A 14665-nucleotide genomic window follows, 5' to 3' on the forward strand; every position below is an offset into this window, starting at 1 on the left:
GTATTTGTTCATTTATTTTATTCCAAAATATATTCATACAGTACATTGAAACTGCAATGTTGTAATAAGCACACACAAAAAAAAAATGACAATAAATCATTCAATAAATGCAATATCATGTATAAAAAATAAAAACATAATTACAGTCATGCCACTACAGACAAAAGCCACCCATTTTAACGCAAATAGAACCTGAGAAAATACACTGATTGACTCTTCGTTGTAAAGTAAACAATTCCCAAGTTTGGTTATGTTGTTCATAGTTTTCGAGCACAGTTGACTCGAGGTGTTAAAGTGCTTATTTTTTTATGATGGCAACAAGATGTTAATAAAAATATTAATATAATAATGCAAAAAAAAATAAAAATACATACTGCATTAAACCGTAAAACAACTAGTGCAGCTTTGGAGGCAACAGATGTATGCCCTATTATTTGTGAATAAAGTCAAAGATTGTATTTGTACTAGTAGATGATGATGATGCAGTTTAAGGTTTACAGTTTACTGGCATTTTAAATGTACCCCAAACGCAAAACACAGCTAGTTGAGCGCCTATTGTGCAATTGGGATGATGTCAAGTCCCTCTCAGTGGAATGATTAACAGGCTGTATTTTGCTGGGAAGCTTCTAATTATGCATCACACAAGTAAACTTTGGACTTTGGCAATTATACGCGCCAACGTACAACAGCACATGCCCATTTGACCCGCCCGCCACGCAGACCTTCACATTACACGACCACTGAGGCAATCGTGTCCCGATGATTGCCAAATCATGATCTTGGGTTCACATGCTGACCGTGTCGTCCAACTGAAAAGACCGCTTGTGACAAAAATAGAGTGGAGATGCTAAGTAAACTTCTTCTTTTTTTAGTGGTGGTGGTGGGGGGGGGGGGGGGGTGACAATGCCCTAAAACAAAGTCGACCATTTTGGTTCTAGTCAGCCATTTGAGTATAATTCCATAGCAAAGGTCTGTTAATCACTGCATTCAGCTTTATTTGTTTGATTGAATAATCAGCCGGCCGATTTAATCGGTGGATAATAGCGCTTTTAAAATCAGCACATAAAAAAATCGTCAGATTTTGCTTTGCTGCTGCGGTTTGTTGGATGTTTTTTGTTAGTTTTTTTTTTTTTTTACATATTAATGCATTACAAACAAACATGACATTGAACCATTGCAAGTGTTAAGGACCAAAAAGAAATAAGTGTATGTATTGTATTATATAAAGCTTTAACTCCAGAGTTAACTGCAGAGTTAAAGCTTTAACTCCAGAGGTAACCGCAGAGTTAAAGCTTTAACTCCAGAGTTAAAGCTTTAACTCCAGAGTTAACTGCAGAGTTAAAGCTTTAACTCCAGAGTTAACTGCAGAGTTAAAGCTTTAACTCCAGAGTTAACTGCAGAGTTAAAGCTTTAACTCCAGAGTTAACTGCAGAGTTAAAGCTTTAACTCCAGAGTTAACTGCAGAGTTAAAGCTTTAACTCCGGAGTTAACTGCAGAGTTAAAGCTTTAACTCAAGAGTTAAAGCTTTAACTTTGACGCCAGCCTTAACTGCAGAGTTAAAGCTTTAACTCTGCACTCCTGCGTTAAAGCTTTGACTCCAGATTTAACTGCAGTTAAAGCTTTAACTCCAGAGTTAATGCTTTAAAGCGTTAATTCCAGCCTTTACTGCAGGGTTAAAGCATTAACTCAAGAGTTAAATCTTTAACTCAAGAGTTAAAGATTTAAAGCTAACTTTGACAGCTCCAATTATATATATTTTGAAAGTAATTGGCTGATTAATCGGTTATGAGAATTTTATTCAGCCAAATATCTGAATCAGCATCACCCGTAAAAAAAAATTCATATCATCGGACCCTAGTTGTAAAGGCAGTAAAGCTCTCTCTTTGCATTTCCTGATGCATTGTCACATATGTGCCTATAATTTGCCAACTTTCGACTCGGAAAATGATATAAATCTATTCGCCAGTATTCTTTTGCGGACAAATGTGTCTAATTTTGTAGCCATTGGCAAGCCATTTGTGGCCAACTACATACTTTAAATATAATACTCTAGGACTGCTGCATAAAAAAAAAAAATCTACACAAACTATGTGCATCCGCAGGACTCCACGATCATGTCAGGCACGTCAGTTTTGATGATACTGTGCTGCGAGTTGAAGTACACCATGGACAGAGGCTGCCGCTCGGTGGGGACGCAACACGAAGACGCAGCCGTGTTGATCCCGTTGACCTTGAGCTGACTCAAGACGGTGGCGTGGAAGGACGAGGCGATGCCGGGAGATCCGGCCAGATGCTGGGGGCACTGCCCCACGCAGTAGTTCATGTGGTAGCCCTCGGGCGCGATGATCCAATCGTGCCATTGGATGTCCTTAAATTTGATGTACAAGTCTTTCTTGCAGCACACGGTGACGTCGTCGCCGCAGCGCAACGAGCGCTTCCTGATCAAGTGTCTGGCGGGGTCGTCGCGGAGACGCACCTGAGCCACCAGGAAAGGCTGATGCGGGTTGTTGGGAGAGTTTTCCAGGGAGCAAAGATTCCTCCCGTCCACGTCGCAGCTCACCTCCAAATGGAGTCGCTTCTGGCCGCCGTCCAGGAAGGCCTGCAGGGTGCGACTGATGGGGAAGGTGTGCCAGTTGCTCTCCTGGACCTCCAGCATCTTTTCCATCACTAAAGTCCGGTTTGACTTTTGGCCATCTGTAGTGAGGAAGACTTGAGCCGGCACTGGGAAGGGTGATTTGGACGAGTGGACGTAGATCCAAAGGGAGGACTGCAGTACCTGGGTTCTGCGGCCATTTTCTTGTGAGAATTGGAAGGTAAGGCTGAGATTTGCCTCGTCCCCGGCAACACTTTCATCTGTGGGTCAAACACAGTAGACAAGAAAGTAAGAAAATGTCAAACCCTAACCCCCAAAGAAAAAGAAAAAAAAAGAAAATGTCAAACGGAATTCAAGATAATGTCTATCAATCTGTCCATCTGGCCATCCATATACTGTATCGATCTATCTGTAAAGTTGCCTTCTGATCCATACATTATTCTATCCATCTATCTGTAATATCACTCAACTCCACTCTATATTTATAATGGATGGAATGAAAACAGCAGAGGCCCCATAATCGAACCCTGTGGAACACCAAATGCTACATTATACGTGTGAATTCATATAGCACATATTTTGCTCGACATAGTATGAAAGGGTCACAATAATAAAGAAATCACATGATAACCATGAAGTCAACTACTGTACTGAAAGGCCAGGCAATGTCGCGTGATCATCTGCAGCCGATGTCTTTGGCCTGACCACCAATCTGTCCATATGCCAGTCCGTCCATCCACATATCTGTCTCTCTGTCCATCTCTTCCTGCTCAATCTACACCAAGTGCCACCTCTCAAAAGTACTTTGCACTCCAAAGTCGCATCAAAAATAACCAATAAACTGAAGTCGCACCAATTGTTCATCAAAAACGAGGGCGGGGTTTTAGTTTATTGTAGCTATAGTAACATTATGTACATTTTGAATATTAACACTTAAAAAGTAGCAATATGAAAAAGAGGTATCACGTAAAAATATAATGCACATAATAAATAAATTAAAAAATGTGTCTAAATTTTTGTAACGTTATAAATTCTATACTAGCTATTTGTCAGTCTGTGGTTTCTTTTTGTGCCGTTGTCCGTCCGTGATGACTTGACCTTCAATCGTCCCACCTGTCCGTCTGTCTTTCTGTCTGCTGGACCATCTAACTGTGATAGCTATTTGCCTTCCATCAAGCATCTGTTAGTCTTTTTTTTAATATCTGGCCGTCCATCCATCCATCCAACATATCCCTGGGTAAAAGATAGGCCTACTTTGTCATTTCTTGAGTACAGTCCCCTGGCTGAGAAACCAACTAAATAAATCACATTTAACAGTTGCTAAAAATGCTGCAAAGTAAGCAGTAACTAGCCAATAAAATGCTGATATATTATTATTAAACTCACTGAAAACTGGTGAAACAATTTATCCTGAACTTTCACCTACTTTCCTCGCAACCTGACCTGGCAAGCAGAGACAAAGAATCCATATGATTCATCCTTTTTTTGCGCAATGGCATGTGCCCGCCCGACCGTCACGTCAAATTTATTTCCTAAATCATTTAAAGACCACTTACTTATATCGGCAAAGCTGACTATTTCATAGCCTTGGTCTTTGGAGAGCACATTGTTGTCTAGTTCGAGGGTGCCGTCCTGCTTGACGCGCCCCGAGTGCAATTTGCGCAGCGCGGTGAGCAGCGCCGCGCGGGGCACCGTCGGAGAGATCCTGGGTCTCTCTTTCAGGTGCAGTTTGTCCAAAAGTTGCTGCTTGGCGATCTCCACCATCAGCCGCTCCTCCGCGTCCCTCCCCAGGGACCGGGGGCCGCAGGAGGCGCAACCCGGGGGGCTCCCGCTTACCCGGAGACCCTCCCGCAGCAACGGGACCAAAAAGAGAAACGCGCGCAATATGGAGGACTGCGCCATTTGAATGTCAAATCAACCTGTGCGTTAAATCGAATAACAAAACGAAAAAAAAAGGTGTTATGTTTCAAATGTGAGGTCCTGGTCTGCAGCTGGTGGAGTTGAGTGATGTCGCGGTGTGCTGCTGGTGAAGATATCTGCTGTGGGGTAATCCACCAAAAGTGGTGACACGTTGAAGGGACGCACCAATGAGCGCACCCGGGGCACCGTGTGAGGAACTTTGCTGGCAGCGCATCTGCAGACGCGGCACGCACTCCGAACACGTACGTACTCACAAGCAGGCATGTAGGCAAAGGCAAGGTGGATGACTGATTGGCAATGACCGAGAACATACGGGGACAAGTGCGTGCGGGCGTTGGGGGTCCCGTTTGGGGAAAGTACACAGTGCAAGAGTGGCGCCTCGCACGTGGGGCGAACAGCGCGCCTGAACTTCAATGCGCAGAAAAGGTGCCGTCACCTCAGTCGGCCAAAGGTGAATTGAGGGGTGCCCTTTCGCCTACTTTGAACTCACTGCGTCGTGTCAAGGCTACGTCATATATCTCGAATCATAAATGACAACAATTTAGGCTTATATTCCTATAGATTTTGTCCATGTTTAATCATTATTGTGCTAAATTGTTCAATCGTTGCACCGTTACGACACTAATTGAATCTAATAAGTTACAAGTCGTGCATAAATAAAAAAAATAATAAAAAAATGTAAATTTAAAAAAATGATAATCTGCATGCTTTCACGCGTGCATTGCCAACATCCATCCATCCATTTTCTTGGCCGCTTTTCCTCACTAGGGTCGCGGGGGTGCTGGAGCCTATCCCAGCTGGCTTCGGGCAGTAGGCGGGGTACACCCTGAACTGGTTGCCAGCCAATCGCAGGGCACACAGAGACGAACAACCACACTCACATTCACACCTAGGGACAATTTGGAGTGTTCAATTAACCTGCCATGCATGTTTTTGGAATGTGGGAGGAAACCGGAGTACCCGGTGAAAACCCACGCAAGCACGGGGAGAACATGCAAACTCCACCCAGGAAGGCCGAAGCCCAGACTCGATCTCACGTCCTCTGCACTGGGAGGCGGACGTGCTAACCAGTCAGCCACCGTGCTGCCCCATTGCCAACATTATAAATGCTAAAATTACGATAATGTATCTGTGTGGTGCATATACCTGATTAAAACACAGATGTTGATGATGAACGTCCTGCACGTTAAAATGTGTGATGGCATGATATAGGTCTATATTCGAGCCTTGTACAAGTGTTGGTTGCGACACGAGTGCAGTGCATGACTGCTAGTGTGTGGCAAATCTATGCAACTGCATCCTTTTATTCCGAGTCCGGCGTGTAGGGAAGGTCTCTTGTTAATTCCGACGTTGCAACTATTTGTTAAAACAATTAAAATTAATTTTAAATAATTAATTATCTTAAATTATTGTAATTATTTATTTTAATTATTTTTCATTTATATTTTTATTTTACTAATTAATTAATAATAATAATTTAAAAAAGCAATCAATCTCATATTATTTGTTAAAACACTATGTCAAACGCAACAATATTTTTCAAGACAATTGTGGTGAAGTTACCTGCATGCTAAAGCTACACATGCAGAAGAAAAAAAAAAAAGCTACACATGCAGTACAAATGAGCCTTTTGAGCCGTAATACTCAAAATGCCTCAACAAATTATTGGCTCTCCAAATATTAACATTGTGGCCTATACATAAAGTACTGTCATAGCATTGTAAACCTAAAACAGAGGTGGGCATCGAGGGCCGGAGACCTGCAGGTTTTGCGTGTTGCCTTTCTCCAACACAGCTGATATATGATCAGCTCATCAGCAAGCTCTGCATAAGCCCGATAGCGATCCTGTTGATTGGAATCAGTTTGTGTGAGAAACCTCCAAAACCTGTAGGACTCCGGGCCTGGAGGGCCGAGATTGCCCACCTCTGGCCTAAGTGGTTATCAACAAAAGATTTATTCCTGTAGACTTGTATACTATTATTGTAAGCTACTGCAGTATTAGTAGTGTACTAATGCAATTTAAACTTCAGCACTGTGCTAAAGGAAAAACTGCACTTAACTCGCGATTCATTAAAATGTGTTAAACTTAGTTAAATGCAAATTTTATTTCAGCAAATGTTAAAAAATGAAAACGACTGAATGCATATGCTATCTGATAAATAGCAAACATTTGGAACAGAGGATACATTTACTGTCATAGATCAGCATGTCAGACACTGCTCTCTGCAACCACTGGATGGCCTCACACACTGATTTTTGCATATCATTTACAGTTCACCTTTAAGGGATTTGCTTATGTTATTGTGAACCCTCTACTATATGGATACTGTTGTTCCTGTATGATTTCCTTTTACCCATCAATAAAGTATCTATGTGCCAAATGGTTTGTGGTCCTGCATTTAAATCGGCGCGGGGTTACCAAATGTTACTGGATGTTGTTGCATTATCATTGTGCAAAATTTTAAATAAATAAATAAAAATTTGAAAGAGTAATGGATCTTCTCACCCGATGATGCAAACTAAAATTTGATTTACTCCAGTAGGGTACACGCATACCAATAATTGAACTGAATTTGAGCATTTTAAACCCTTTTGGTAAATTTAGACCAGGAACACTGGAGTACAGTATAGGGAAATGGGGTGAACATGTCAGGAGGGTTAAGATGTGTTTTATGAAGATAAGTGTGCTAACTGCGAGGCTAAAAGCCTGGGCTGCCAGTTTACCAGCCAGCACCCTTTCTTAAAGGCATCAGGGAATGAAGCGAGGTTCACATACTCACTGAACACTTTTGCTACCCTGATACACATGAATAAGCGGCCTGTCAGAGGTTAAGGGGCCACAGACAGCCGCAATGAGTCAGAACCAACGTGGAACTAGCAACTTTTCTGCTTGAAGGTAAGTTTAGCACCCCCTTTTTTTGATTGATTGTACTTTCCATTAATAAATAAAGAAATACATAAATAAATCGTCAAACAATTGTCATTGTAATTTTAGCCATATTACACAACGTCATTCAACCAACCTACAGTAGGAAGGAACCGTTGCTAACATGGGGGGTCAGTGAATAGTAAAGGGAGGCTGAGGTTGATCTGCTATGCAAATGTGAAAATGCAGCAAAACGATTTGCCAACGGCAATCTCGAAAAGTTGCAGAAGCATGCACAAGACAACTCGGTCAGGCTCAGCCTTGTTGCTAGGTGTGCAGCAGTCCAAAGATTCCCTGCTGAGGAAGAAGAGACGGCCAATACAGTGGCCCTTTGAGATATGAATGCTATTTTTTTCAAGATACGAGTTGTCACATGACCAATTTGTTGTCTTGAGATACAAGCAAAATTTGAAATACAAGTGCGCTTCAGACACCAACCACCAGATGGCGGCAGCACACCACAACATTCAGCCACAATTAAATGGGTATGCTAATCTGGTCTCGAGGCTAATGATGAATAGCTATGACAGCGTCAAACTCTTAAAAATATACTCGCCAAGTTACCGTAAATGATGTATACGATTGCAATTGCTCCAGGTATCCAAGTGTCTGCGAAGCACTCAAAGCATCTTGATGTGATTTAATGAGCCTTCACAGTTGCACAGTGCCCTGCAGTTCCATGTGATACCTGGACTGATACCTGGTAACTGATTTAAATGTAATATGTAAATAGCATGTTTTAAAAAGATGACAACACAAAAATAAAATATTAATTTAATTGTGTTTGTAGGTGTGTACATTTTATTTGATATATTATTCGTTGTACACCTGCCGTAAATTATTGGAGGTCCGGTTTTAATGTAAGCGCGCCCCCTAACGCACCGGAGTACTTTGACTGGCGGAAACTGTTGGGGGGGTGGGCGAAAAAGTGACGCCGACACACAGTGTACACACTCACGCACACACATTCACAAGCCGGAGCTGAGACGGCGGGGGGGATAATCGGGTTTCTTTTCTTTTTTTCTTTACTTTCTATTCATTTGGACTCTTTGTCGATTCGGCCTGTTGCTGTCGGCGTCTCAAAATGACTCGCTGTTGAGTCACCACAGCGAGCCTCTCGTGTCGGCTCACGCGGTGCTATTTTGACAGTCCGGGGGTCGCAGTGAACCACCTCCACCACCACCACCACCTACCGAGTGGCTAGCATTAGCCCCTGGTAAGTCACATACGGGCAGCGAGGCTAATGACAACCAGCTAGCGCCTTCCCATATCCGGGGGCCTGGCAAGGGGTTTGTCGAAAACGCGTGTTATGGCTTGACTTGCTAATATGCATAATTAGTGACGGGATCTGTTAGCTCGGTATAGAGAAAAGGCTAGTTAGCAGGCTAACGTTAGCTAGGTGCTCTGTGTGTGCGTGCGTGTGGCTAATTATATGCGCCGGGGGAGGAGGAGGCGAGGATCTTATGCCGTGTGTGCTAGCTATTGTTAGCTTCTGGTCTTGTGTGGCTAATATCTCAACCGGTCCTGGTTGTGACAACAACTACCTGCTCTCCTACAGACTCAAACTTGAAAGAGAAGGAGAGAGGTGGGGGATTCTTCAACGCGGACCTTCCTGCGTTCGACCCAGCAAAAACAGGTAAACCGAACGATTCTGATGACTTAAGTTCAGGCACTAAATGTAAAAAGCAGTCTTTATGTTTACAATTATGCTTATACAAATCTCAATTGAAATGTATTGAATGAGGATAAAACGAGGAGATGGTGTTGGTGCTGCTGTTCCTGCTTGGAAGAGCTGAAACGCCTGCTGTCCTTTGACAACACATGTAACATGTGCCCAAGCAGTTGCCACAGATAACTTGATAGTACATAGGAGTTATTGGCATCCAAACCGATTGTAAAATCTGAATACAGTACAATGAACACCCAATCACTACGAACTCATTAGCGCCCATTAGTGTAATTTTGTGCTCTTCATGTAAGTAGAAATATGACACAATTTCCCAAAAATGACTGTCAAAGTGTTGAATCTGGCTAGAATAGCAACGGCAATCTTCAAAACGATTTTTAATATTGGATGATAGCTTCTAGAGTAATTTAGTTTTTTTGTGTTGGAACAAATGGCATTTTTGGGTAATGATATCACCTGTTGAAAATCTGGTCAAAAACACCTCAAATTTAGGGTAAAACAGTACTACTTGATCATTCCTCAACATATCTCCTCAACCTTTTTGTTTAATCTTCTACCCCTTCTAACCCCTTTTCCGATTAGCTGACAAGTTTCACTTAAAATGATCCAAAACCTGAAATTCCAAGGGGTTCTCCAGGTCTATGCATCAAAATTACAGTACTGTGATCTTTCAAACGGTGTCACTTGTGCTAAAAACTTAAATAACATAAATTAAATGTCATTTGTGAGAATAGCATTGTGGGCAACAATAATAAGTCTTGTATCTCAGTAATCAATTGTTTATTTGTCATCTTGTTTGTGATGGAGGATTTTAATGGTGTTTGAGGTGCTCATTTAATAATTTTTTTGTGTGTGAAAATTCTTCAAAGATGGCAGCCACTTGTTGAAATGGGCAAGGAGATATCTTGAGAAATAATGAAGTCATACTGTTTTACTGTACTTTTTGACCAAATTTTCTGTCAGTGTTGCAAACAGTCTCAAATGGCTTTTTGCTGAGCAAATCCAGAAATCCAATTTTTAGGCATAATGGTGTAAAATGAGTTTGAAAGGATATTAAATTGTTTTAGGATGATAGATTGGATTATATTTAGGTTTTCACATTAATATAGGCAATTATTAATTATTTTTTAAAGGGCCTGAGGCGTCCATTATTTTCGTCGAGCCTGGTCCCTAATCCCTGTGAATAGGGTGGGTCACACTTAAAATGAATCTGTCTTGATTAGCCTACTTGTGCTGGATTTCTGTCTGTCCCGCTGTGTCAAATTTAATTTGCTCCCTTTCATTTCAAAATGAAAAAATATTTGACGGCGACCTCACAATTTTGATACCTCACCTGGAAATAGAAGAAGAGGCGCACAATGTCAATCAATGCGGGATCTCCTGGAGCTGTGATCTGAACACCTGCTAGTTCAATTAAACAAGTAAAATGTTAGCTAATTTAATATAATTTATTTTACCACCTTATTGTAATCCCTCCACATGTGGTCAAGCATAGAAACAGCCACCGGTGGACTTTTAATCACTTTTTTTCAACAAATAGTGACAAAAATAAATACATTAATTCATAGCTGCGCGGCCAAAACTGAGGCATTCAATGGGCAGACTGGCTAAAAGTTAGCCCGTGAGACTCTAACAACAGCCAACAATACACTCTCATTTGCTGATTTTCAAAGTCACTCAACAAGGCCAGGCTCCTCCTTTGTAAAAGCAATACACAACGTCACAAATACTACAGTGTCGATTGTGAGGATGGCAATTCCGAGTAGTTAAAAATAAAACCTCCACCTCACATGCGTGTTTTGTGTTGGGATTATCAGTTGGGCACTTCCATATCCCGTCTGTAATCCCTCCACATGTGGTCAAGCATAGAAACAGCCACCGGTGGACTTTTAATCACTTTTTTTCAACAAATAGTGACAAAAATAAATACATTCATTCATAGCTGCGCGGCCAAAACTGAGGCATTCAATGGGCAGACTGGCTAAAAGTTAGCCCATGAGCCTCTAACAACAGCCAACAATACACTCTCATTTGCTGATTTTCAAAATCACTCAACAAGGCCAGGCTCCTCCTTGTAAAAGCAATACACAACGTCACAAATACTACAGTGTCGATTGTGAGGATGGCGATTCCAAGTGGTTAAAAATAAAACCTGCACCTCACATGCGTGTTTTGTGTTGGGATTATCAGTTGGGCACTTTCATATCCCGTCTCCTCCCGTCGTTGACAAAGCCTACCTTTTCGCCGAGTGCGCACTGCTTCCGCATTTTTGGCGAATGCTTTATGACGCGAAGGCTCGCACAAATGAATAGAATGAGAGGGGACCGTCTGTACTCAGCCCAATCAACGGACGTAAATGTGCTTCAGTCAGGGCTCGGTCTGTGTATTTATTCAAGGCTTCGCGCCGTTGCGCACTTGCTGAAAGTTGGGCGGCGTCAACGAACGAGAGTTTATGTGATTAATTGATTTATCAATGGGATGATTGGTAGAATAATCAATTCTAAAAGTATTCAGTGTCCCCGATAAGTCTATGGGGAAGGTTCATAACAGTATGAGGAGGGTCATAAAGCTTTAAAATAATATAATGAATACAAGGCCACTACTTCTCAGATTTTTATCAGGTTCTGGCATATAACCCCAGTATAGAATACTATATCCGATTCATTGCATTTTTTTCCCGTTTACGCTGCCATGGTGCATTTCCCAATTGTGCGACTCTAAAGCAAAACATTGGAATCACCACATGAACCATAACCGAGCCTGATAGTTATGTATTTCTGGATTTTGTAGCCATTACGCCACAATATGTTATGTGTGCTTAGCTCGGCTGTATTCCCCTCCCACTATCAATTATTTATACAAGCCAAGAACGCTGACATGAAAGCTTTTTTTTTTAAAAATTGGCGTTTTATAGATGTGACGTCATTGAAATATGCAGCTCTAGTCCACCAGGTTGCAATCCGCGGGTTTATTCGTCGACGCGCTATCCATATCCGCTTGTGTCTTTGAATGTCTTGTTTGCAGCAGCAGTGGAAGAAGAAGAGTGGCTTTTTCTAGCGAGATTTGAAGGGCTATTTATAGATCTCTGCCAGAGCACCATGCGTGGTGTTGCTGCTGCTGCTGCTGCTGCTCCCATCCCTCGCCCCTCTCCTCTCATACCGTCTCCATCTTTACTCCTTCCTTCTCATCTTTCAACTCTTGTTTGTTTTCACCCCCACACCCTCCAAAACCGACGTTTCCACTCGTATCCTCTGTAGTTAACTTTGAAGTCAATTATTGATCACGTTGGAGGGGAGGTGACAGGCTTTAAATCTTTTGCTTGGCCGACTTCACAGGCGTTGCTGCAAAGCTCGGAGGGTTACGATGCATATGCATGACACGGTGGATCCTCTAAAGTTGACGACGGTGCGTTGAACCTGGATGCTGGTCGACCACTGATTTGTTCACATTTCACGGGAATTCATGTGAATTGAATTTACAAGGGGGTCCTCGGTTGCGTTCCTACGTCAGTGACACAATTCAAATGCCCTAACTCATGCTAATGCAGTAGCAAAGTCCCAATTGCAGTAAATATTTGTATGAAAAACACGTCTAAGCCATGAATGAAAATGCTAAGCACATCATCAACTGAGCGTGTGTTTTTTTGTACGCATACACAGGTGGACAAAATCATCACAAGAACATATTGTTTTGCCAACAATATTTTTTTGCATTTCAGAAAATTCCAGTCTCATCAGTTTCAAATCATTTCAATAATGATTGTGGGTTTTTTCGTTGTTGAAAAAAGGGTACCAACAGTTTTATCTGTGCCATGCGCACAATGAAAAGAACACTTTACCTATTGTCACAGGGTGTCTTGAACTCGTGCTGTGTCTGCGTGTTAAGAACTTTTAAGACAGTCAAGGCTTTCTGCAGTGAAATTTGTTGTCCAGTGTCAGAAAGCTGGCTCAGAGATGCGCATCATGGGTCTTTCTAAAGGATGAAGAGGCAAACACACAGCTGAAATTACAAGATAGGCTAAGAATAAAACATTAGACTATTCTTAAAAGTCCTGTTTTATATGCTATTGGACATTTGTGAAATTAGCAGCATTCTGGAAAAAGAATACTACAAACGGTTTTGGAGCTAAAAGTCTATTTAAGAGTGTACATCAATTGTTTAGTTGCAGTTCAAATAGTGCAAATAAAATATTAGTTTGTTTATGTCCAAGTCAAAGTATTTCTGTTGGACTATGGGGGGGGGAAACCAAATTCCTGACTTTCATTGTTTAATTTTCATTTATTTTTATAATTAAATTTACATTACTTTTAGTGATCATTGCGGGTTTTTCATTCAATAACATAAAGAGACGAACAATTTTGTCCATGTGTGTATTTGCGCTAGTGGACCTTACGGAAGGCAACACATTAAGCATTTTCCGTGGAAAGGTCAGTTGGATGACAGTTTCCGCTATTAATGTTACAAGCGAGAGGGACGCCATCTGTCTGAAAAATAACCTGTAGTTACATAAATGTGTGATCACCTGGGATTGTCTAGTGAGTATATTGAGTAGCGCGAGTACTTTAAGGCGGAAATGGCTTCAAAAGTTTTTACTTTTCAAAGTTGAGATTCAGTAACCAATACTGTGCTGAAGAAACAATTAATAAACAATCCATTCCACACAAATGTCAGAATTTGATCAGTTAATGGGTACTAAGTACCCGGCTATTGCGGCAGCCCGAACCTTTTTTACACACACTTAACATATTTTAATCACAAGTGACAAACAAATCGTAGCTAGTGTTCTAACAGCTAATGTCGCTGATTTGCAGTCAACGTCTTCACTTGGTACAGTGCTGCTACTTGTTTAAACATCACAGACAGATGGACATAAATGGCGCTTGTCACTTCAAAAACAAAATTAGATCCATATTCGGTAGTTTGCCATACAGTATGTTAACTCTATGACTGCCAGACGTTTTCAGGAACGGGATGTCGCCAGTGCCAGCCGATTTAAGCATTTTGACTGATCTTTCAAGGTCCACAGAAAATTATTTGTTTGGACTATGGAAACACACATACTACCAAATGAAAGATTGGACTCTCATCTTTCATCAGAAAAAAAAAGTTTGTTTCTACCTTATTCCGTTTTTCAGTAATCAACAATAGAAAATGATTAGTTTCACCTGTTTTTTTTAAAAAAAAAACGTCTTTTAACGTCTTTGGCACTCCTCCATAGGATTTTACTAATCGTTATTTAACGTTTTTGGCAGTCAAAGAGTTAAAAATGATTTTTCATGTAGAGATCACTGCTGCCTGTCTGTTGATGGCGTTCATAGTGCTGAACCGTTTATCTGCGGTACCTTTGGCCACTGATCCTTGTTTAGTGCCTCTCCTATTTATCCATCCTCCTTTCTTTAAAAGCTCGTATGCAAAAGACGTGGCCTTGCTCGTTCGAGCGAAGCATTAGACGGCATTAGCGCTGTCCACTTTATCCGTGGTCATATGGCCGACCTAAGATTTTCTCATTCTATTCGATGAGGACAGCTTTCAAATATGC

General features: G+C 41.4%; 2 protein-coding genes across 11 annotated transcripts in view; one reads left to right on the forward strand and one right to left on the reverse strand.

The window, feature by feature from the left end:
* Positions 1 to 1455: 1455 nt before the first annotated feature.
* Positions 1456 to 4592, reverse strand: LOC144056048 (inhibin beta B chain). The gene is made up of 2 exons (XM_077572410.1): positions 4150 to 4592; positions 1456 to 2853 (listed from the first exon to the last, which is right to left on the reverse strand). The coding sequence occupies exons 1-2, from the start codon at positions 4493 to 4495 to the stop codon at positions 2087 to 2089; spliced, it is 1113 nt and encodes a 370-aa protein (XP_077428536.1). The 5' UTR covers positions 4496 to 4592; the 3' UTR covers positions 1456 to 2086.
* Positions 2481 to 14665, forward strand: part of r3hdm2 (R3H domain containing 2) — a 48262-nt gene continuing 36077 nt past the window's right edge. For 9 of the 10 annotated variants that reach the window (XM_077572400.1, XM_077572398.1, XM_077572406.1 and 6 more), the window contains exons 1-2: positions 8358 to 8655; positions 8998 to 9075. The gene's annotated coding sequence lies outside the window, so the exon portion shown is untranslated. Of the gene's footprint in view, positions 2625 to 2700; positions 2814 to 8357; positions 8656 to 8997; positions 9076 to 14665 lie in introns of those variants that run through there. The other variant, XM_077572399.1, reaches the window with a different exon arrangement.

Source organism: Vanacampus margaritifer, chromosome 8 (assembly GCF_051991255.1).
Source record: "Vanacampus margaritifer isolate UIUO_Vmar chromosome 8, RoL_Vmar_1.0, whole genome shotgun sequence".
NCBI classification, from domain to species: Eukaryota; Metazoa; Chordata; class Actinopteri; order Syngnathiformes; family Syngnathidae; genus Vanacampus; species Vanacampus margaritifer.

Excerpts from the sequence above, each read along its gene's own strand:
- LOC144056048 (XM_077572410.1), bottom strand. The coding sequence starts at position 4,495 with ATGGCGCAGTCCTCCATATTGCGCGCGTTTCTCTTTTTGGTCCCGTTG. Across the intron at positions 2,854-4,149 it reads AGTCAGCTTTGCCGATATAA|ATGAAAGTGTTGCCGGGGAC; the intron begins GTAAGTGGTCTT and ends TTTGACCCACAG.